This window comes from Chelonoidis abingdonii, chromosome 4 (genome assembly GCF_003597395.2).
Source record: "Chelonoidis abingdonii isolate Lonesome George chromosome 4, CheloAbing_2.0, whole genome shotgun sequence".
In the NCBI taxonomy this organism is placed as follows: domain Eukaryota; kingdom Metazoa; phylum Chordata; order Testudines; family Testudinidae; genus Chelonoidis; species Chelonoidis abingdonii.
In genome coordinates, this window is record NC_133772.1 from 56,978,486 (window position 1) to 57,001,377 (window position 22,892).

The window sequence follows — 22,892 nt, forward strand, 5'->3', positions numbered from 1 at the left end:
TATTTTTTACCTAAATCCTTTCAGTTTTCAAAACTGAATCTTCCCCTCTCAATACCAATTGATATAGATTTATCAGAGAACAAGAGTTAGCAGACAGTGTAATTTTAAGTTAGATTTCCTGCAAAATCGGTATATGAGAAAACATGATGGAATGGTTTCTGCCAAGATTTGGTTAATAGGTTTATCCAGACTGAACCAGGTGGTGGCAGCAAGCTAATGAAATAAACCGCACATCCTCTTGCTGGTACCAGAACAGCATCACCAGAATAATGGCCAGCTAAACAAGCGATTTAGTATCATTATGCTATTGCCAGCAGGAACATAGTTCAGAGACATGGACTTCTTAAATATTTAAACAGAGCACTATCAACTCTGTTTCAGTGGTGTATCTTCCTCCTTTAGGGACAATATATTTACATACCATATCTGTACAATGCCTTATTCAGTTTTGTTCTGCTCTCTCTCATTCACACACATTAATAATTTCACCTCAGTATTAACAGTAATTAAGGTGTTTCCTGTAGTAAGTATAAGTAATACAAACTACATCTATGGCAGATATTGAGGTAAACTTCTCTGTTCTTGTAAAGTGGGAGATAGCATGGTCTAGGAGGGAATAGAGCACTGGAAATCAGGAGAACTGGGTTTTATTCTTGGCTTGGCCACTGACCTCCCATGTCATGTTTCTGTGCCTCTGTTTCTCTTCCCACCTTTGTTTATGTTGCCAATTTAGATTGCAAACTCTTCATGACAGGAACTGTCTCTCACTATGTGAATGTACGATGTTTTGCATAGCTGGCTCCCATGTTGGTAGGGGCCTCTAGGTGCTACTGTATAATAAATGATAATATAGGTAAAATCAGTTTTAGTGAATGAGCATGTGAACGTACACACACATTTTATATAGGTACACACACGCCCTGATTAGATGGATAAGGAGAAATGAATTTCTCAGTCTATCTATATAAATTCTCTCTCCCCATATGTATAGATTAGATAAATTATAGAGAGAGACAGAGACAGATGTCTAACTCAATGTTTCCTAAATTTCTGAAAGCAGTATCACTCTTCAAGGAAATGAAACCAGTCATGCTTGCTCTGCAACCTCCCCACATGCACATCTTCCTTTATACATTTCTGTTCCGTACCCACACTCGTCCATTATCTCCTTTGGGAAACACTGGTAGTGCTTTTTATATGATACTTCCTCTCCTTTCTTACAAGCGGCGATAATAAGTAGTACCATAAATAACAATGGTGACATTTACAGCATCATCATTGGGCATCTGAGTTAGTACCCCCTAAACAGAAGGGGCAGTTCACACCTCAGAGCTATTGTTTCAGGCTCTCTGCAAACTTACACAGTGATTAGTGCATCAGTTACACTTCTCTCACATTGGGTACATCTGCATTACAGCCACTACAGCAGCAGAGCTATGGCTGTAATGCTCTGTAATGTAGCTCTGCCACTGTAGTGCCACAATAGTGCCACAATAGTGTAAACGTTTCCTACATTGTCGGAAGGGGTTTCTTTGTTGATGGAGGCAATCCACCTCTCCGAAAGGCAGTATCTAGGTTGATGGAAGAATCCTTCCACTGGTTAAGTCAACCTAACTACAGTGCTCAGGGTGTGAATTTTTTCCACAGCCCTGAAATACATACTGTAGTTAGGTCAACCTAAATTTTAGGTGTAGACCAGGACATTGTCAAGGTTTTCTTTCACAACCACAACACCTAGAGAGGCCTCAACTGGAGTATTGCGTCCAGTTCTGGGCACCACATTTCAAGAAAGATGTGGAGAAATTGGAGAGGGTCCAGAGAAGAGCAACAAGAATGATTAAAGGTCTTGAGAACATGACCTATGAAGGAAGGCTGAAAGAATTGGGTTTGTTTAGTTTGGAAAAGAGAAGACTGAGAAGGGACATGATAGCAGTTTCAGGTATCTAAAGGGGGTCATCAGAGAGGAGAAGAAACTGGTTCACCTTTGGCCTCTAAGGATAAGAACAAGAAAGCAATGAGCTATAAAACTGACAGCAAAGGCGAGGTTTGGTTGGACATTAGAGAAAAACTTCTAACGTGTCAGGGTGGTTAAAACTGAATAAACTGCTAGGAAGTTGTGGAAGTCTCCATCTCTGGAAATATTTAGAGAGGTTAGATAAATGTCTATCCAGGCATGGTCTAGACAGGATTTGGTCCTGCATGAAGGGACAGGCGGACTGACTCGATGACCTCTCGAGGTCCCTTCCAGGCCTAGAATTCGTATTTTTTAAACAAAGTTGCAGACTCTGCAGAGAAACAATTGACCCCTGACTGGCATAAATCTTTCATGGCCCTCCCAAGGAGAGTGCTTCCACACAGTATGGAACACTGAATATAATGGACCTATGATTACTAGGACATGGTCTCATTAGATTGTTATATTTCCGGTCACATAGATGGGGAAGTAAGGCTGGGACAGTGAACACAAAGAATTGTAAATGCAACCTCTCAGTCTGAATTAGGCACCCTGAAAATTAGATTCCTACTTTTTTTATATATACAAGGATTAACTTAGTTGGGTCTGTCTATATATTATTTCATGCAATGCTTGCACAATGGACGGGCCCCCAATTCTGACGTTCAGGACCTAATTATGCCTAGTATAATTCATTAATAAAAATGATATAGAAAAGAATGCCACAGCTGAGCCTCACAATGATTCAATCCAACACTTTCTAAGATTCATTTGTGCTTCAGCCATTGGCTGCTTGAAATGATGCCCACATAATTGAGCTCAGCATTTTCAGATCAGCGACAATACATTGTATTCAACAGTGAAAGCATCTATTCTGGTACTCTGTCCATTGTAACTCCTCAACTACACAAAGGGTAACATGCAGGGAGGTGAAAACGTAGGATCGGGTTCTAGAACACAGAAAACATTCCTTCACAATGGAAATCATCTGAAAGGAGGACCGTGACTAACTGGTTAGATATTATCTAATACACTTCTACCCCGATATAACGGCCCGATATAACACAAATTTGAGTATAACGTGGCTAAAGCAGTGTTTGAGGGCGGGGGGGGGGCGTCGGGGGCAGGCGTGTACTTGCTGCATGCTCCGGTAGATCAAAGCAAGTTCGATATAACGTGGTTTCACCTATAATATGGTAAGATTTTTGGCTCCCGAGGACAGCGTTATATGGGAGTAGAGGGTATTACAATTCAGGTATTTGAATTGAACTTGTGTTCACTGATGAAGATTTCATTTAAGAATACAAGTGTGCATATATCTATCTACCATTATCCTATATTCGACTGTGTCTATTTCTCACTGACTGAGTCTCTTTATGCTTGAATAAGGCTTCATAACTGCCAGTCAGATAGCTTTTGCTGTTTTGAGGACCACATGATACAAGCTTCTCATAGTTGTACAAAGGAAGACCCAGATATTAGTGAATGAAGATCAAATACTGGAAAATGGAGGTTTTAGAATTTACATTATTTATTAATTCATTTATTTTTATTGCAGGAATACCCAGACTATCAGAACAGGAGACTCCTAGGACCACACAGTCCCTGTACTTCAGGGTGCCAAATATACTTTTCTATTACTTCTATTTTCCCCTAACCTTGCAAACACAGCTGCCAAACAGCAACTGCTTTCCCAGACAGACGCTCTGTAGAGTGAAACTGCAAACAAGAGGCACTGGTAGTGGAGCGGACATCATGGTGCCTTCCTGATATTTCAGTTTGTTAAAAGTAATGCTATGCTGGCCCAAACAGACTTTTCAGGTCATGTAGCAGAAGTCACTGCTACCTCGGTGGGAACAGTTAGGCTCCATGCCTGCCCCTCCCACTGCAGAGGGGGGAAGCATCAGCAACAGGGATAACCAGAGGGAAAAAGCAACCAGCAGTTCAGAGAAAGCTGCCAATTCTCTGCCCTCACTACAGGGAGCTCCTACTGCTGTAAGACAGCAGATAAAAGTAGCTGCCAGCTCCTTTGAAGCTCCCTGCCCATCTGGCTCTGTATGCTGCTTCCTCATACCTCTGTAGCTCCTGGAACAGCCAGATGTGGAAATGACAAGTGGGAAGGCAGCCAATAGCAGCCTCTTTTGCCAGCCACCATGTGGTAAGCAGGAATAGATACTGGGAGCATGTGTAGAGCCAGGGACACCTGTGAGGGGGTGGAGGAGAGCGGCAATACCAGCAGAGGGTTGGGAGTAGAGATGAGGAGTGGAGAGGCATACCAAGGACTTGTGGAAAAGAAGGTGGTGTAGGTTAGTATGGACATTTTGGGTGAATGGCAAAAGGAGTGCATGCAGTTTGAGCAGAAGGGCCCCATTTTGTGTTTGTGCTTGGGAGTCCATTCAGCTATTTCTTATGTCCCTTTGCCCCACCATATGCATGGTATTGAGTTACTGGGGACCAATGAATGAGAAGTAAAGGGATGTGAAACTTCCAGAACAGCAGCAGAACCAGATTTCATCACTAAATCAAAACTCAGGCCCACTTTGCCAAATGGTTCAGCTGGGTTGCATTTCCAAAAAGCTTGGACTAATTTTAAGTGGTTTAATTTGGGAACTGCTGGGCTTTTGGATGGTTATAACCTGAACCCAAGCAAAACCTGTCCGTTTCTACTGACTTTTGCAACCTACATAATTTCCTGCAAAGTTTACCTGGAAATAAATCCATGCTGGGAATGTATTCAAGTGCTCTGTTTCTCACTCAGCTAACTCTCAGTTTACCTGAATTAGCTGACCTGCAGTATAGCAGTGTAAAAAATGTAAGACATTTGCAAGGAGAGAGAGGTATTGAGAGCACAGGCAGAAGAAAGGAAAGATGAAAAAAGAACATTTTCAAAAGCTAGGGAAAAAATCACCTCATTATCTGGACTTTTTGATGTGAATTTAAGACTCACTGAGTATAGCAAAGTAGCTGTAAAAGTTATTTTTGGTTCAAACTATGGCAGAGTCGTTGCGGGTGGGAGAAAGTGGAGATAAAGAAATATCACAAAGACAAAAAGGAAAAGATGCAGAAAGCATCTGCATCTCTTTCTCCAGTTAATATGGGCCTGATGCTAACAAAGGGCCTGATCCAAAGTCTATTGAAGTTAATGGGATTTGCATCTCTCATGAGGTCCTGGGCCAACTTTTTTATTCTCTTTCCCTACTGTATAGTATCCTACTCTGGATGGTGACACAGAGCTGAGTGACAAGGCAGACTGTTCCAGAGATCATGCTCAGCCTGAGGGGAAAAGGGAACGCCTCACCTCATTTTCTAGTGGTAGGCAGAAGGGGTACTATCTATCTCTCCTCATTCAGGAGGAGGCTATCCAGGATATGTGGCATCTGAGGGGAAGTAAAGGGGTAAAATATTGAGTGAATTCCCATGCGCACAGAAAAGTGCTTTAGAGTATCCATGCTTATTCCTGTGTTGAGAATGACCTGTTTGAACTAGAAATTTCCAGAAGCCTTCAAAAACTCAGACTGAGCTAAGCACTCAGGTAATTAATAAAACTGCACTGTTCCTTCTCTCCTGGCAAACCTGACTCCTACGTTTTTACCCCAAAAATTGCCCTTTCCTGAGGCAGAACCCTTGAAAAGGGCAAAGGAAGATTAACCACAATGCCACTGAAGGGGAATACATTGGTGTTACTTCAGAAAAGAAACTGGCCACACACTCAAGATATTGTACCATGCCATAGGCAGCCAAGTGTCCAGACAATAGCAAGACGTGGCTATTCACTCAAGCTACACAGAGAACTGTAGGAGCTAATAGGATAGGCAAGAGGAAGGAGATGAAGAAGTTTGTGATCCCAAGAAAAGGTAATAAGTCAAAATCATCATTAAACAAATATGACCATGGCCGTGACAGTGGGTTGCTGTAACAGAGTCTCAATAGGTGAGACCCAGGAGACAGAGACATTAAATAAAACACAGAAGGCTTTCACATCAGTCGGAAAAAGAGAGCAACAAATGGAAGAGAATGACAAGCCTGAACCCTCTTCCCCTGCATTCCCAGTTCTCCAACTAAGTAAGGCTCCTTAGGGCGGCAGACTGGAGTTCTCTGGGCAAAAGTCAAACACCAAAGGTCCATGGCTGTGGAGGATGAAGCTCACCTGTTGCAGGTGCCCCAGATAGCAGTAGCAAAGGCTTTCCTTGTAAACAGCCCAGGGGACAGCAGTATCAGAGTGAGATGAAGTGGAGGCTATGGAAGGACACTGAGTGGCCTTAGCTGGACATCACCTAGTTTTGGAATATGTCCCTCGGTGTTACCAGATTGTTCATTTATGAAGGCTTGCTGTTGCTGTGTTAAACTGGATCCCTTATGTAATGAGTATAAGTGCACTATACATTTCCAGGATAGTGGAAATAGCTCCCCAGCATGGATTCTTCATCTAGGAGAGCTATTCTCTGTTAGATAACAGTGGTGAGTAAAGCCAGGAGCAGGGCCGATGCAAGGAAGTTTTGCGCCCTAGGCAAAACTTCCACCTTGTGCCCCCTCCCCAGCTAACCCCGTGGAAGCTAACCCTGCCCGGGGAGCCCGCCCCAGCTCACCTCTGCTCTGCCTCCTCTGCTGAGCATGCCGGTGCCTCTCTAATTCTCCTCCCTTCCCAGGCTTGCAGCGCCGATTGGAGGAGAATTAGAGCAGGGGCTATGTACTCAGTGGAAGAGGCAGAATGGAGGTGATCTGGGTTGGGAAGCAGTTCCCCTATGCGCCCCCTGTTACTGTGGGCTGCCCTCCCCACGCCCCAGCTCACCTCCATTCCACCTCGTCGCCTGAGCAGGCTTTTAGGCGCCCTCAACCACTAGGTGCCCTAGGCGGCCACCTAGTTTGCCCAGTGGTTGCAGTGGCCCTGGCCAGGAGCTGACATATTAAGTTATTGTACCCTGCTTTTAACTTTCATGTTTTCCTGAGTGGCATACAAAGGGAAGAATACTGGGCAGAACACACTGACTCAGCTGCCTCGTGGCAGAGTCACCAACAACAACACAGAGGGAGGATTTCCACATAGACCTCAGCCTATCAAAAGAATTTAAAATATTTCCATCACCTTTTTCTAAATATTCAAAGAGAAGCCGCTGTTCTGAAATATTTACACATTCTCAGTGTTGCTGTGTCGAGATCTGGAAAGTGAAACAGATAACTGATTTTATTGTAGGTGCTGAAGACAAATGCAGAGTAAACAGACAACTGAAAGGCTACATCAGATTTTCTTTCAGTTTTTGTAATCTAATTTTACAAATGTTACAAATGCAGGTAAAGATGTTTGCTCATTCAGTATCTAAAAACTTGATAATGGTTATGTTGCTGGTGCGCTAAAACCACGTGCTGACCAATATTGTCTCATTGTACTTTTGTATTCCCCCATCTGTCTGTGTCTGTTGTCTTTTTTTCCTTACACTTACATTGTTAACTCTTTGAGACAAGGACTGTCTTTTTTGTTCTGATTGTACAGTGCCAAGCACAGTTGGGTCCTGGTCCATGACTAGAACTCCTAAGTAATATGATAACAGATAATAATTAAGTTGACCAGTTCCCTTTATTTTATCGTAAGCAGATTGACTGCACGTGATGATATATGGAAAGATACTGTTTATCTGCTCCATGATTTATAGGTTATAAAATATCCAGCACTATAATAGCTAAGAGCACAGCAGATTGGCAAATTGCTTCTATCCCATGCTCAGTCTACGCTTTTCCCTATGATGCAGCCTAAAATCTTTAATTGAGATTCAAGGTGATACATAGTGGTGCAAGCTCTCTGGCTTGCAATAATCAAACAAAGTCCCTAGGCACGGGAGTTGAGATTCCAATATCTCCTGTTGGCCCCAGCAAATGATGAGCAAACCAATCCACCTGTATTGGAAACATTCTGGTAACATCTTTCAAGAAGGAAAGTTAATGGGCTATGCCTGTCCAGCTGCTTGCTTTCAATGCCCAAAGCTTTTCAGAGAGCTAGGAATGGCGTGGTGAAAGGGTATCCCTTCTTCATACTTGGTGGTTTTGCCCAGAAATTTTGGAAAAGCATCAGAGACCTAACTGAAGAAACTACTATCTCCTATTGCATGATTGTTGCTATTTTATGTAAATTGATTTTATGTAAAAGATCTGGTTCCTGTATGATAACCTACTTTGCTGTTGAAGGCTCACAAAGGGTGGAGGATAGAATGACCATGGAAAACTGCACAGTTGTAACAAATAAGCTGACAACATTGCTATGTGGCTTGGATTTCACAGCCACATCGAACAAGAAAACTCTGCTTGTGCGCAGCTATGGAGTTCACACTTCCATGTGTAGGGGTTTGCTCTCCTCCATGACTTGCCAAAACAGGCTGGTTTCTCCCACTGTAGCTATATCAAGTTACAGAATTAGAAAATGCTGGCTGATCTGGTTTTGTGTTTTGTTTTTGTCTAGTGATATATTAGATTAACTGTGGGACAAATCCTGACGTCCTTTCTCAGGCAAAGCGCTCATTGAAGAAATGGGAGTTTTACCTGGGGAAGGACTTTTGGATTTGGATCCATAGATGGAGCGGGAAAAATGTTTATTCTGGGGATGGAATTCCGTACCCCCAAGTTCTGCTGTCATGGATTGATTATTTCACAATAATACTGCTAGCAACTTCTGAGACTGTCTTCCCTTCCCGCCCCCACACCATGTCAATTTGTTAGCCAATCAGACGGCTCCCATTTTTCCAGCTCTGTTAGTCACAGGATCCCCTCACTCTGTTGTGATTTTTTAATTAAAGTTGACCAGATAAATAGTTCCTCTAGTGTAGCCACTCTGATTCTAATAGTGTCCGATACCCGATTCTTCAGAATATCAAAATCTGTTAATACATTTACAGCAGTCATCACTTAAATATATTGGTGCCTGAAATACCAGAGGTTTTTCCCTGTACTGATTTTAACTGCTCACAAATACTGATATTATAAGGGCAATCACCGTAACTAAGTTTGTATTAAAACTTGGATAGGAAGTTACATCCTGATCCCATCAAGTGATCTCATGCTTCAAAGTGCAAGGTTAAGACTGATATCCCTTGCTAAAATTTATAAATTTATTTCTAAGGCTCTAGAGTTATGCTTACTAGTGCTATGTATTTCATAATATTAGTGTTTTATATCTTACACTAGGATCTCTTGCTGGATGTATTATGATATATTGTGAAATGGCTTCCTATTAGGTGACAGGATGCCTTGACAAATCAGCTTTATGCCATATCAGGAAAAGACATATAATTCATGATTACTCACGAGAAAATTATCCATGCCCATTAGTCAGTAGAAAATTAGCAATGCACGCTTGCCATGACTAGTTAGCTATGTTATGCATACTAATTGACTAAGCATTTGTCTAGCGTAAGTTTTAATCCTTGCACAATCATAATCTAAATTCCAACAGAGATAATCAATAAAGGCAAATGGAAATTCTAACAATACAAGTGTGTTAATTGCAAAGATTTACCTTCCTTTGGGAGCTGAAAGCATATTTTAAAATGGAATTAAAAAAGGAGCACCACAACAATATGACAGGAACATAACAAAAATTATTAAAAACAAAAAAAACCAAACAGTTGTTAGGAGAAGGTCACCTTTGTATGGAATTTTAAAGAACACATATGTTTCCCCAGGAAACTGTTGCAAGGTGAGAAAGATTAACATCTGGAGAAGGAAAGATGACTACAAGAACATCTAGAGGATGTTTTAGAAGCTTTATCATACCTGGTCACGTGACAATATGCCTAAAAATGTCTAAAGTCGTGTTCCAATAAAAACTGTTAATTTTTATGACGTTTCTAAGTGTTGCCTTATCCTGGTTAATATGACCAGGGGCATTGTAGTTTAATTAGCTTTGATTTTTGTGTATTAATTTAATGCTTTTGAAAGATGATGGATTGACACCCCTAGAAAAGGAAATCTTCTCTTCATCCCCAATAGAGACAAAACAATGAGTTAAAAATCTACCCCACTTTGTCTATGCCAAACCCTTACGAGTTTCTGAGCGCCAAGGCAAAGCTTTGCAGCAATGAGCACTTTGATGCAAAGCACCATCAGTATTTGTGGGGGGGAGAGGGAGTTGGAGGCAAATAAATAAATATAAATAAATAAATAAATGGCTCCTCTGAGCCAAACAGGCTAATCTACTGCCACAGAGCTGGGTGGTGGAATGAAGCCTAAGCTTTAAAGGACAACTAGACAAAAAACAGATACAAATGGTACTGGAACTCTCTAGGGAATCCCAGCACAAGCTATCCAAAACTAAGAGCTGGTGAGCAGAGTAGAACTGGAGAGCTAGTAATGGTCAAAGCTGAGCTATGGGGTGCTCACTGAATGAGTAAGTTAAATAAGGAACACACTAGAAGACTAGGTACTGAGGGTGATAATTACTCAGGCAAGACCACAGATTTATAGATTTTAGTCTGACCTCTTGCAAAAGTTAGGTTACTGGACCTTACGCAATAATGTCTGAACAGAGCCCATAACTTCTGTTTGAGCTGTAGCATATATTCTAGAAAAATATCCAATATTGAGTCAAAGACTTCAAGTGATAGAGACTCCATCACATCTCAAGATAAGTCATTCTAATGGTTAACTACCTTCATTGTTAAAATTTTGCCCCTTATTTCAGTCTGAATTTGTCTAGCTTTTTCTGATAGATTAAAAAGCCATCTATTATCAGCAGTCTCTTCCCCATGTAGATACTTGTAGACTTTTATCACCACCTGTTAACCTTCTCTTTAGATACATGAAAATAGCTTCTTAAGTCTCTCACAAAAAGGCATGTTTTCCAGTACTTAAATCATTCTTGTTGAAAAATTGGACAGTTCAGAAAAGGATTACATCATTTAAAAAGTGCAGACATCAGAACTGGACATACTATTCCAGTAATGGTCTCACTAATGTTATATATAGAACTGCTGCCACTACCTGCTTCTCCTACTAGATATTCCCTTGCTTATACGTGCAAGGATCATATTAGACCTCTGAGCTACAGCAATGCCCTGGGAGCACATGTTCAGCTGGTTCTTGTCATGATCCTTAAGTCCCCCATCTCGACAGAGTGAGCTACACATTTTGTTCCCTCGTGGCTTTTACATTTTTCCGTGTTAAAATGCATATTTTCAAGTGAGCCCACCTTACCAAGTGATCTGGGTCAGTCAGTGTCAGTGACCTCTCCATCAATTTTTGTCACTTGCTAATTTTACCAGTACTGATTTTATATTTCCAGACACATCATTAGTAAAAGATATTGACTAACAATTGTATTGGCTCAAGCACAGATCACGTGTGGTGAAAGGTACAGAAGATCTGGGGTTCAGAAGTCTGGAGCTATTGGAATCCTACCCTGTCTTGAGCTGAGAGCACAAGACCCAAGAGCAAGAATCCTGTGAGGATGGTGGGTCAGATACTCAGCTGGTATAAATCAGATTAGCCCTATTGAAGTCAATGTCACAATACTAACATACAGTAGCTGAGGATGTGGCCCAGTATCTTTAATCTTTGTTTTTAGATCTCTTTTCTGAGATACAAATCCTCACGTTTGAGTCATTTGTTCTTTGGACACAGTGCACAAACTAGACGTGCCAGACCAAAAGATACTGTGCACAAAATAAGAGAGCATGTGATGCTGGCACACCAGATGCCAGCTCATGCCAAGGTCCTTGGGCCTCACTGAACACTGAAAAATACATAGCTGGGAACCAGACTAGCCTGTCTCTGTGTTAATATTGTTAAAACCGATATTAGAATTATAAGAAAGTGTTTACTGTTTAGACTTAATGAAATGCTTGCAGGGTGCTGCATGTATTAATCTTACATACAATATCTGAATCCCATGTTTAAGGTAATATTGAAGTGTTTGCTCTGTAACTATGAACATGTTTGTTAAGACTCTAATTCCACCCCCCATCACCCTCCCAGTCAGGAGAGAAACATTATCAGGTGTGAAATACTAGTTTACCACAAGAAGTTTCATCTCTTCCCCAACATAAGATGGCCTATAGACACCAGAGAAACCACTGAGGAACATCAGTGGACAAAGGACTTTGTTGATTGATTCCACAACACTAATGAAGAGAGATATGCAGGTGGACACATCCCATCACAGTTTGAACTCTGGGGGAAGGGAATAAAATGCTTGTTAAGAAGGAACTGTATCACAGTGCTGCTTGTAATTTGGACAGGGCAATATTTCTAAGCATAAGCAAGAGATCCCCAAATTATTTTGGTCGAGGTAGCCCATAAGAAATATAGAGCTTGCATATCACAGTAGTGCCTATTAGCTTTTGAAACCTAAGACTAACTCTCTTTAGCAGCTGTGGGGGTCCTAGGCTACATGCAACTGCTCCCTCCCCCCGCCCCAACAAAGCACCTAAGATTTAGTCAGGGGTATATAGTACAAGTAATGGACAGGACACAGATGATGAAATTTTGTTTACTGCCAGTGATCTGTACATGACTTTTAATAAAAATACCTATGACTAAAACATAGCCTTAATCATAACCCAGCACTGTTAGAAGTTTAAATTTGATATTAAGGGTTTTAAAGGTTAAAGATTAACTCCAATGGGTGAAACACGGTCATGTGATGATCTTGACACAAAAGACTTTGAACAGTTAGGCAAAGAGAGGGGAATATCCTCTAAAAGGAAAGCGCCAGGTCAGGAACGGAGAGCTTTGCTCATAAGTTTTGACCAGGCATCTAATTACCCCCCTGCCACAGAAACCACAGTGATGGAACTGGACCGACTTCTGCACCCGAGTGCCCTGGTTTGTAACAGTTTGCCCTGAGGTTGGTACTCACATTTGTGTGCCACTCCAGAAAGCCTAACATCTAATATATTTGAGAAAACACTGAATGAACTCCATTGTTTAATATAGGCACAAGCTCAATAAACTATCTGCTTTTTCTTTTTCCCCGATATAGTTAGTAAGCCCCATATGTGCAAATAAAAAAAAAAAAAGAGCCCTCATTGGCAGAAAACCAAAGCACAAGACGAACTCATCTATCAACAGTACTTTTATATTGTTTCTTTGCAAGAGCAAACCATTGTGTAAGGCAATAAGTTTAGAGCAGTCTGTTAGATGATATTGAACAGGAGTCTATTGGGAGTCTCCATTCTCTACCTACTTACACGTTTAGCGGTTGCCAGGCAGGCCACTGTGCTTTTGCCTTGATGACAGTTAAAACCTCATCGCTCTGTAAAAGAAGACAACACAATATAAAACAGTGATTGGGATAACTTTACTATGGGAGTAACATTCTGCAATGATTTATAGGAAATCGAGGAGGCACTTGGATTCTAGATGCATCTCAGAATTCTGATGAAGACAGAGATACCTTGCTTTCCCTGCTGCTTGGGGGATGTGTTGCCCTGCTCAGTGTGGTGCAGAGAGGAGCTTACATGAACACCGAGAAGAAAGCATTCCCTTACCATCACTGCATTGCTACCTCTCCCTCTTCTGCAGGAGCTGAACTCAACTAAGAGGGTGGGGAGCAGAATGCAGAACAGTTCAGTTAATCACATTTCCCTTTAAGAGTGGTGGACTTTATGATTTCTGCTTTGGGTTACAGTTACTCTCCCCTCCATAGCTTGAGGAAACTGAGGAGGGCAATTGGTGTCCAAATAGCACGGACAAGGCCAGTGGCAGCATGGCACAGACAAGAGCTGTTCTGCTAAAAGTGTGGGAAACTCAGGAAGAGCACAGAGACCAAACTCCACACAACAGTGCTCTGTAATTCCCACAGACCTCCTCATCATTCCAGCATACAGCCACTCCTGCCACTTGAGGGGAAGACAGGAGGCAGCCAGAATACTGCCAAAACTGCACATCTCTGGTGGATTCTGTTACAGTTTTGTGCAGTCCTATGTGAGTACAGGCACACCTGACCCTTGCTAAGGAACAAGAACAGGAATGGTGCTATTTGTAGGGTTTAGCAATGGACAACAACAGCATTTGGGCAAGGAGAATGGGATCAACAACTCCTGAGTTGAGGGGAATGTTTTCAAAGTGGCGCTCACTGAGGAGGGCAGAAAGGAGATAAAGAGCCTTGCACTGGAAATTTGCCCTAGTCAATCAGAAACACCACAAAGATGGTTATTATTAATGGCAGAAACAGCATTAATAAAAGCTTCCTTATCTGGAAGAATTCAATATTATGCAGACAGTCAATGGATGCACTGTGATCTCCTGTAAGTATTTAAATACAATTACTGATAGTTGTTTTATGCCACTTCCTCACCCACACAAACTCATAAAAAAAAATGGTGAAGTATATAGCACACCTGTGGAAACCCAGACTGTGGCTAAGCACTGTACAAAGATTTTTTTTCTAAAGCCTATAAGAATTCCTGCATCAGCAGTTTTTAAATTTATATGTAGTGTAATAAACCCAGAACAAAAACAGGAGACTGTTTTAATGAGGCTCTGGTGCCCAGACGACATCTATCAAATGTTTCTTAGAGCCTTTCCCATCTCCCCCAGGATTCCTGCCCAGTAAATTGTTTAAGAAAATATGAAGTTCACAACTCATGATTTCTGCAGCCTTTTAAAGTACTTCCCAATTAAACCAAAAAAAAAAAAAAAACAACCACCCATACATTGCTGGTAATTGTCAGTTCCAACAGAGCTGTCCTTTCATTTTAGTGATAATCTTGCCGTTTCCTGCTTGAAAGCAATAGCGCTGATACCCCAGGCTACCTCTAATCCATATATGCCCCAGTTTAGAGATATCAATTTTCACTGGTCATTTCTACTGCTGTCATTACTCTTGGTCTCCCTCTTTTTACCAAAGCAAAGCAATTACAGCACTGATGTGGCTTATCTGTAACATGGAAGTGGTTCAGCCCCAGGTGCTCATCCTCAATATGACCTCTTCCTCATCCTGAGAGAGCAGCTTGAACTAATCCATTTACTTTATGGAAGGATAATTTGCTGCTGTTGAACTGACACTGGCCAGACTCTGAGCTGGTGTCAATTGGGATAGCTGCATTAAACTCAGTGGAGCAATACTCATGTACACCAGCTGAAGATCTAGCATTATGTATTTAAATAAATATCGAAAGATAATGACCATCAGATTATTAGTGGGGTTAGTATAAGGAATATTGTGGTGGAAAGGGGAACAATCAGGCACAGCACACCACACGTGTTGTGTAACAGAGAAATCTGAGATCTGCCAAAGACCACATGGCTGCAGCAGCCTGATCCACCAGCCCTAGTCTTGCTCATTCCTTACTCCACCTTCCTAAAGTACTGTCATATTGGGGTAGAAATGAGTTGTGCGTTACTTCATGCAGGGGATACAGCCTGATCCCAAATGCACCCAGAATAACCACACTACTTCCAGTGCATCCTGGGTGTCAAGTGAATAGCAGAAACTGATCAAACCAGGAGAGTTAAATACAGTGAAACCCTGCTATAACGCGATGTTTGGGGTCCAAAAACTTCCATTGCACTAAATGCGGGGTCGCGGTATAGCGGGGTTTCAAACCAATCAGTTTGTCAATGGTCCCCAACGCGGTGCATTGATGTGCACCACCTAGTGCCCAGCCAGGGAGAGGAGCCGCGGCCCCCGCCTGCCGGGGACAGAGAATTCCGAGGCTGCAGGCACCGGTGCTCTCTGTCCCCGGCGCTCTCTGTCCCCGGCAAGCGGGGGGAGGTGGTTCCTTCTGAAGCTGGAGAGAAGCAATGGCCCAGTGCCTGCCAGGGACAGAGCACTGGCGCCCGCAGCCCCGGAGAAGCTGGAGAGAAGCCGCGGCCCCGCAACTGCCAGGGACAGAGAGCACCAGTGCCCGCAGCCTCGGAGTTCTCTGTCCCTGGCAGGCACAGGGCTGCAGCTTCTCTCCCCTGCCATGGTGTTTGGGACCACTGGTACAGTACTGTATTATACCTTAAAGGGGAGCCAACCTATGATCGTGTTATATGCGATTTCACGTTATGGCGGGGCGTGTTATTGTGAGGTTTGACTGTATCTGGCAGATACTCACTGCCTCTCTGTGTACGTGTGTATATATATATATCTATCTTGCGCTGAGGATGGAATCTCCCTTAATTCTAAATTTCCTTTGCTTTTGGCTGTTTGGCTCAACATCCTAGCACTTTTTAAATGTGTGTGTTTTAATTTACATTCCTTTAGAACACATATAAACACACAAAAAGGGAGTCTGATCGTTATTACTTAAATATACATTTGCACTTTCAAAACAGTGCACTGTTTACCCAACAGAAATCAAAGCTACTTCAAGTCACTTATATAAACAAGCGCTTGTGGCACTTGCATTGTAAATGTACATAGTACAGCATACTAAGAATGAATAATGCTTCAAAATGTAATACCAATGGTAGTTCATTATTCAGAGCAGAGAGGGAGAGAGAGACCTGACTCAGAAGGCTTGGATTCAAACACTGCTTTGGATTCCAGCCTACCCCAGAAGCAATCTGGGATTTGAATTTCATAGCCAGGACCCCTCTTTACAGTTAATCAATACCCAGAGCCGAAGACCCCAGAATCCAACACTTTGAAGGGTTTTAAATCCAGATACAAATGAACTCATCTCCAATTAAATGGGATTAGACTAAAGGCATCGCCACTGTTTCAGATTGAGACTAACAATTATTTGCTAGATTTAATTTTTAAATAATGACAGCAAATTATATAAAGGTTAAAGTAGTGCACATCAGAGCTATTACTGACTTTTCAGAAGTTACACAATTTTTAAGTGACTAATTTTTTTATTAAATGTTTCTGGGGATTTTTGTTGTTGTTTTTAAACCTCCCTTTGGCACAGATTCTGAGCTAGCCAGGAGCTGGTTTTTAACCAGAGAATAAGATTTGAAAAAAAGACTTTTGCAGAATGTTGTTACATTTTCTGTAATCTGAAATCATAACACAACCTTAAATGTACCATCTCCAGTATACAAATATAACCAGAGTGAGAATCTTTAAAAAGGGAGGGACTTCCTTAGTCCATGTGATTCAGCTATCTTGGTTAACACACCAGGGAGTGAACCAAGGCCTTCCAGAGTAGAAGTCTCTAAAATATGAGCTGAAGAGCCATATTTTAGCTCTCTTGCTAGGGGCTGTAATAGACTCACAGCCTCTCTGGATTGGGCACAGAAGGCAACTCTAGCACACGCTCACCAGTGGGTTGTGTGTGTACACATGTCCACGGTGTAGTATACATCTTTGCCTGTCTACTACTACTACTTCTGTGTAGGGTGGAAATTTGAGGGATACTTTTTAAATTCTCTTATGAGAATATAAAATGTCTGAGATTAAACCCACAAATGAGTAATACAAAGAGTTGTCAGTTCAAACCAGGATTTTTCCACTCCAAAGTCTAGTAGATGGCTCTGTGTTATTGTAGAGGAGCAGACTCACCCCTGTGGCGCCTCCTGCTGGTCTCTCTGAGAATTAGCTCGATTTCCAGCTCTGGAGCACCCCCTGCAGGCTGGTGATCCACCTGTCCTCTGGCCCCATGTCCCTCCCTGGACCCAGTGCCCAGTCATCCCTCTCTCTTTGGGTCTCCCCTCCACGGGGAACCCCGACCTCGCCTTAGTAATGGCTACTGCCAGTCATTGTCTAGCCCCCACACCCTGGGGCAGACTGCATTATCAGCCTACTCATCACTGGCAAGACTGGGTTTGTACCTGCTGCCTTGGCCTACCGCTGGGCTGCCCTCTGCAACGCCCATACCTGTTAGCCCAATGCTAGGCCGCAGCCTGGGGCTTTCCAGGCTGGAGCTCCCCAGCTCCTCTGCCTTTCCCCAGCCCTGCTCCCCTCAGGTACCCTGTCTCTAGCTCCCTACAGCCAGACCTTTCTTCCTCTAAAGGCAGAGAGAGACTGAGTGGGCTTCTGGCTCACAGCCTCTTATAAGGATAAGCTGGGCCTGATTGGGGAATGGCCCCAGCTGAGCCTACTTTCCCCAATCAGCCCAGGCTTCTTGCCACAGCCACAGCTACAGCCATCTCCTGGGCTGCTTAAAGCCCTTCAGGGCAGGCACAGGGGACCACCCTACTACAGTTATCCAAGTGCAAAGACTTGTGTAGAGTTGTAAAATACTTTCAATTTTTTGATTTGAATATGTACCGGCAAACATTTCCCTTGGGTTCTTTTGCATCATTTGCCCACTTTTCTTCCTGCCCTTCCTGCCCTCAAAGTTATGATTTGATTTTTACAGTCACACAATACCCCAAATTCATGTGAAAATGTGGAGAAAACCAGTAAATTTTATCATCTATGATGCTTTTTGCCTACCAATAATGCAGAAGTTTGAATAGTAATGACTATTGTAGAGGAGCAGTAATGTAATGACTAACTGTTGAAACTGCTAGATTTTGACACTTACAGAAGCCCAGATATTCTGTAAAATTGTAGACACACAAAATGCAACATCATCCGCAAGTGAAAGAAAAGGAATGGGCACCAAAACTTTATGATTTTTCTGGAAATCCTTCAGGCTAAGGCTATAAAAGAAGACGAAGAAAACCTTATCTCACATTTCTGAACATGTGAGAGATACAAGAATGTGAATCTGCATCTCTCTGTCAGTTGTTACAGATACCTTGTTAACTTTCCCTCTATGTGTACTTGCTTTTAAGTGAGTTTCTTCCCCTTATATGAATCATACATTTTGTAATTAAATTTTCTTGGGTTCTTAGGCCTCAGTTCAGCAAGGTACTTAAGTATCTGCCTCATCTTAAGCATTGAAGTCAATGGAACTACTCCTGTCCTTAAATTTAAGTCTTGTGTTTAAGTAATTTGTTGAATCAGGGCCAAAATAAAATACTAGAGAGACTCACTTTCGATCAGATCTGTGGGCTTTGGATCAGGTCCTATGGCTCAGATTCAGGAAAGCCTTAAGCATGCACTTAATTCCATCCCTATTCACATGTTTCAGGACTGTTCTGAATAGAGATGCTTTCTGGAATCAGGGCCTATGTCATTTATATTCATGATTAGGGGGCTCACAAAGGATGAGAGGATGACCACATTTTGCAAATTAGCAATTAAATTAACATAATTATTGCATCACAAAATCTATATAGTTAATTTAATCTGACAAGTGTAGTTTAGATATAATCATTTATGATACTTTATACTGTAGCACATTTACAAATTATACTACAGTTATGTTGACTAAAGTCATAGTGAAGCTTTCAGAATTAATAGTGAACAATGCTTTTGCCAAAAAAAGCCATTTTTTCTGTCTGTGAGTTCTCTACAATCAGCTAGTTTTTACAAAAATAACTGCTAATTAGCACCGTTGATAGTCTCAGTAGCAGGAAGTACTGGGAAACGAAACTGAAATATTCTCTCACCCCTAAAGACACAGTAATGGGGGAAGGAAATTTCCACTGATGCTGTGCCTGTTCTTTGTCTAAACAGGAGCTCAGTTTCTCGATCTGCCAAAATTATCTCTTCATCATAATCTTAGGGCCTGATTCAAAGCCCTCTGAAGTCAATAGGAGTCTTTATAATGACTTCAGTTATTATGGATATTTACATGCAACAACTTTTCCCTACCAAAATAGCCTCCTAAAAGAAAGCTTTAAAGCAGAATTTTATAACATATGCTTCCAGTCAGATATAGAAACCCATTATAGATATATTTTTATTTTTCAAGAATTAATAACTTGTATTACATCTGTTTGCCTTGCAATTAAATGGCACCATACATTAATCCTGCACTAAGAATCAACCATTGAACTAAATCACTCAATCTTGTGCATTACAAAAGGATTCAGAAAATGTCCTGGATCATGAAGTGAGGCATCTCTCACTAAAGTAGCATTCAGAATATAGTTTGATTTAAAGTATTTCACAACCAATGGGATTTAAAGTAACTTGTTTAAAGAGTAATGCCAGTTGAAAACGTAGTGGAAGCTTATAGCAAAAATTTTAAGTCTTCCGTTAGAATCCTACTGAATCAGAGGTGAGATTAGTGGGATCTGGCAAATTCTACAAACTTTCTCATATGCTCCTGCCACTTTTTATTGGTTGCCATGATCTGTATCTGGTTCAGTATTGAAAAGTATTGCTTTTATGAAGCAATTTTTACTACTGCTTTTATAATATGTAACATGTAATATATTATAACATTTTATTGTTCTATGCAGGATTCTTAGTACTTTATAATAAATACTATTACTGGATTTCAGTTCAACTAAACAAATGACAAAGCACTTCAGCAGACAGCCAAATCATCCAGTCAGATTGAATCAATTGGTAAACGAATAAATATGTTTTGAGCCAAGGTTTCGTTTTAATGGTTTCAGACAGCAGTTGGTTGGCATTTGTTCTGTTTTAAAAGACAGGATTTCTATCTATTGCTATAGTATATATTGCCATAGTATCTGAGCACCTCTCAAACATTAATGAACTTGTCCTTGCAACACTGCTATGAGGTAGATAAGCTATCACCCCATTTTATGATGGGGCACAGAGAAACCGAGTGACTTGCCAAAGGTCACATAAGCAGTAAAGCTGGGTGAAATTTTTCAGCTGAAACTTTTTAGGTGAAAAATGCAGATTCAGCAACACCAAAATGTTTCATAGAACCATAGGGTTAGTAGGGACCACAAATGTCATCTAGTCTAACCCCTGCCAAGATGCAGGATTTGTTGGGCCTCAATCATCCAAGACAGATGGTTAACCAGCCTCCTTTTGAAAACCTCCAGTGAATAAGCTTCCACAACATCCCTAGGCAGTCTGTCCAACTGGCTACTGTTCTTACAGTTAGGAAGTTTTTCCTGAGATACAATCTAAATCTGCTATCCTGTAGTTTGAACCCATTGCCTCTTGTCCTGCCCTCTGTGGCAAAAGGAGAACAACTTTTCTCCATCTTTTTGTGGGAACCTTACAAGCACCTGAAGATTAAGGGGAGAAATGACAGCAATCTCCTCTTTTCCAAACTAAACATACACAGTTCCTGCAGCCTTTGCTCATGTGGCTTGCATTCCATCCCTTCAGTCATCTTTGTCACTCACCTCTGGATCTTTTCCAGTTTCTCTACAACCTTTCTATACATTGGTGACAAAAATTGGACACAGTACTCCAGCTAAGGCCTAACCAGTGCCGAGTACAGTGATACTATCATCTCACATGACTTACATGCTATGTCTGTGTTAATGCAATCTAAAATTGCATTTGCTTTTTTCACAACAGCATTGCATTGCTGACTCATGTTGACGTTGTCATCCACCAGATGCTTCTTAGCAGTGCTGCTGCTAAGCCAGTTTCCCCCCATTCTGTACTTGTGTATTTGCTGAATTTCATGTTGTCTATAGCCCAGTTCTCCAATTCATCAAGTCCCTCTGGATTTCTATCCTCCATAGTACTGGCAACTCCCCAGCTTTGTGTCATCTACAAACTTGACCAGTATGCTCTCTATACCTATGTCCAGGTCACTAATAAAGATATTAAACAACACTGGACCCAGAACAGATTCCAGGGGAACCCCACTTGAGACCTCCCTACTTGAGATCTCCCTCCAATCTGACATCATTCCATTAATAGTTACTCTTTGCTTGTGGTTCTTTAACAATTATGTGTCTACTTAATGGTAGTTCTGTCAAGCCTACATTTTCTCCAGCTTACTTATCAGAATGTCATGTGGGATTGTGTCAAAAGCCTTGCTGAAGTCCAGGTATATTATCTCCACTGCATTCCTCCATGCATTTGGAAACAATGTTTTATACATTACTCTATAGCTTCCCATGTATTAAAGTCAGGCTGACTGGTCTGTAGTTTCCCAGCTCCTCCTTTTCAAAAATGGGCATTAGGTTAGCCCTTCTCCTATCTTCCAGGACCTCTCCTGTCATCCAGGAGTTCAAACATATTATTTCATGAACATGTGTTGGTTTCATCAGATGGTTTTGGCCATCCCCACAAAACAATTTTCTTAAAAACTAACAACATAGCATTAACTTTTAGATTTTTCATATCAACAACTCTTCAATTTGAAATTTCCTTCAATTTAATAATAATTTTAAAAAAATTAAAAGGTGCTGAAAAATAAAAACATTTGTGGGGTGTGGGTTATTTGCCAAAGATTTTTTTAAAGAACTGCTTTTGGGTCGACCCAATTCTTATTTATTTATTCATTCACTCAGAATTGCCAGCAACCCAAAAAATCACCTAGAGGCATAGCTCTAATTGACAGTTTGTGCCAAAGAGAGGAACTGAACCCAAATTTCTACATCCCACGGCAGTGTCTTCACCACAAGATCATTCTTTCTCTCCACAAGACTCTAAAGGAGGTGGTGGTGAGAAGGAAGGAAGCGAAGAAATAAACACTGTGTTGTTGTACTTGTAGAAAATTCAGATCAGGGCCGCCTAGAGGATTCAAGGGGCCTGGGGTCTTTGGTGGTGGGGAGCCCCTGCCTCTGAGTTGCCGCCAAAGACCCGGCACTTCGGCAGCAGGTCCCGGGGTGGAAGGACCCCCTGCCACCGAAGTGCCGCCAAAAACCCACCCCGGGACCCGCTGCCGAAGTGCCAGAAGGACCCCCTGCCACGGGTCTTCGGGGCACTTCAGTGGTGGGTCCCAGAGCGGAAGGACCCCCTGCTGCCGAATTGTCACCGCCGAGTTGGAGCAGAAGAAGCTCCGGGGACCCAGGCCTCACAAGAGTTTTCTGGGGCCCCCAGAGCAAGTGAAGGACCCCGCTCCAGGGCCCCCGAAAAACTCTCGTGGGGCCCCTGCAGGGCCCAGGGCCTGGGACAAATTGCCCCTCTTGCCCCCCACCCCTGGGCAGCCATAATTCAGATACTATGGCGACAAGGACATTATAAATATTTAGATGGGGGATGGACAGTAAGGCAGACAGATGATGGTACCCTAATCTAAGAAGAGACCAGGATACAAGGGTTTCACTATTATAACTATACACAAAATAACCT

The 22,892-nt window shown here is 41.9% G+C and overlaps 1 protein-coding gene across 1 annotated transcript in view; it reads right to left on the reverse strand.

Annotated features, from left to right (window-relative positions):
* Nucleotides 1–22,892, reverse strand: part of SPON1 (spondin 1) — a 326,399-nt gene that overhangs the window by 44,876 nt on the left and 258,631 nt on the right. The window contains exon 7 of the mRNA XM_032777949.2: nt 13,126–13,190. Coding sequence (XP_032633840.1) covers nt 13,126–13,190 — 65 coding nt within the window. The remainder of the gene's footprint in view (nt 1–13,125; nt 13,191–22,892) is intronic.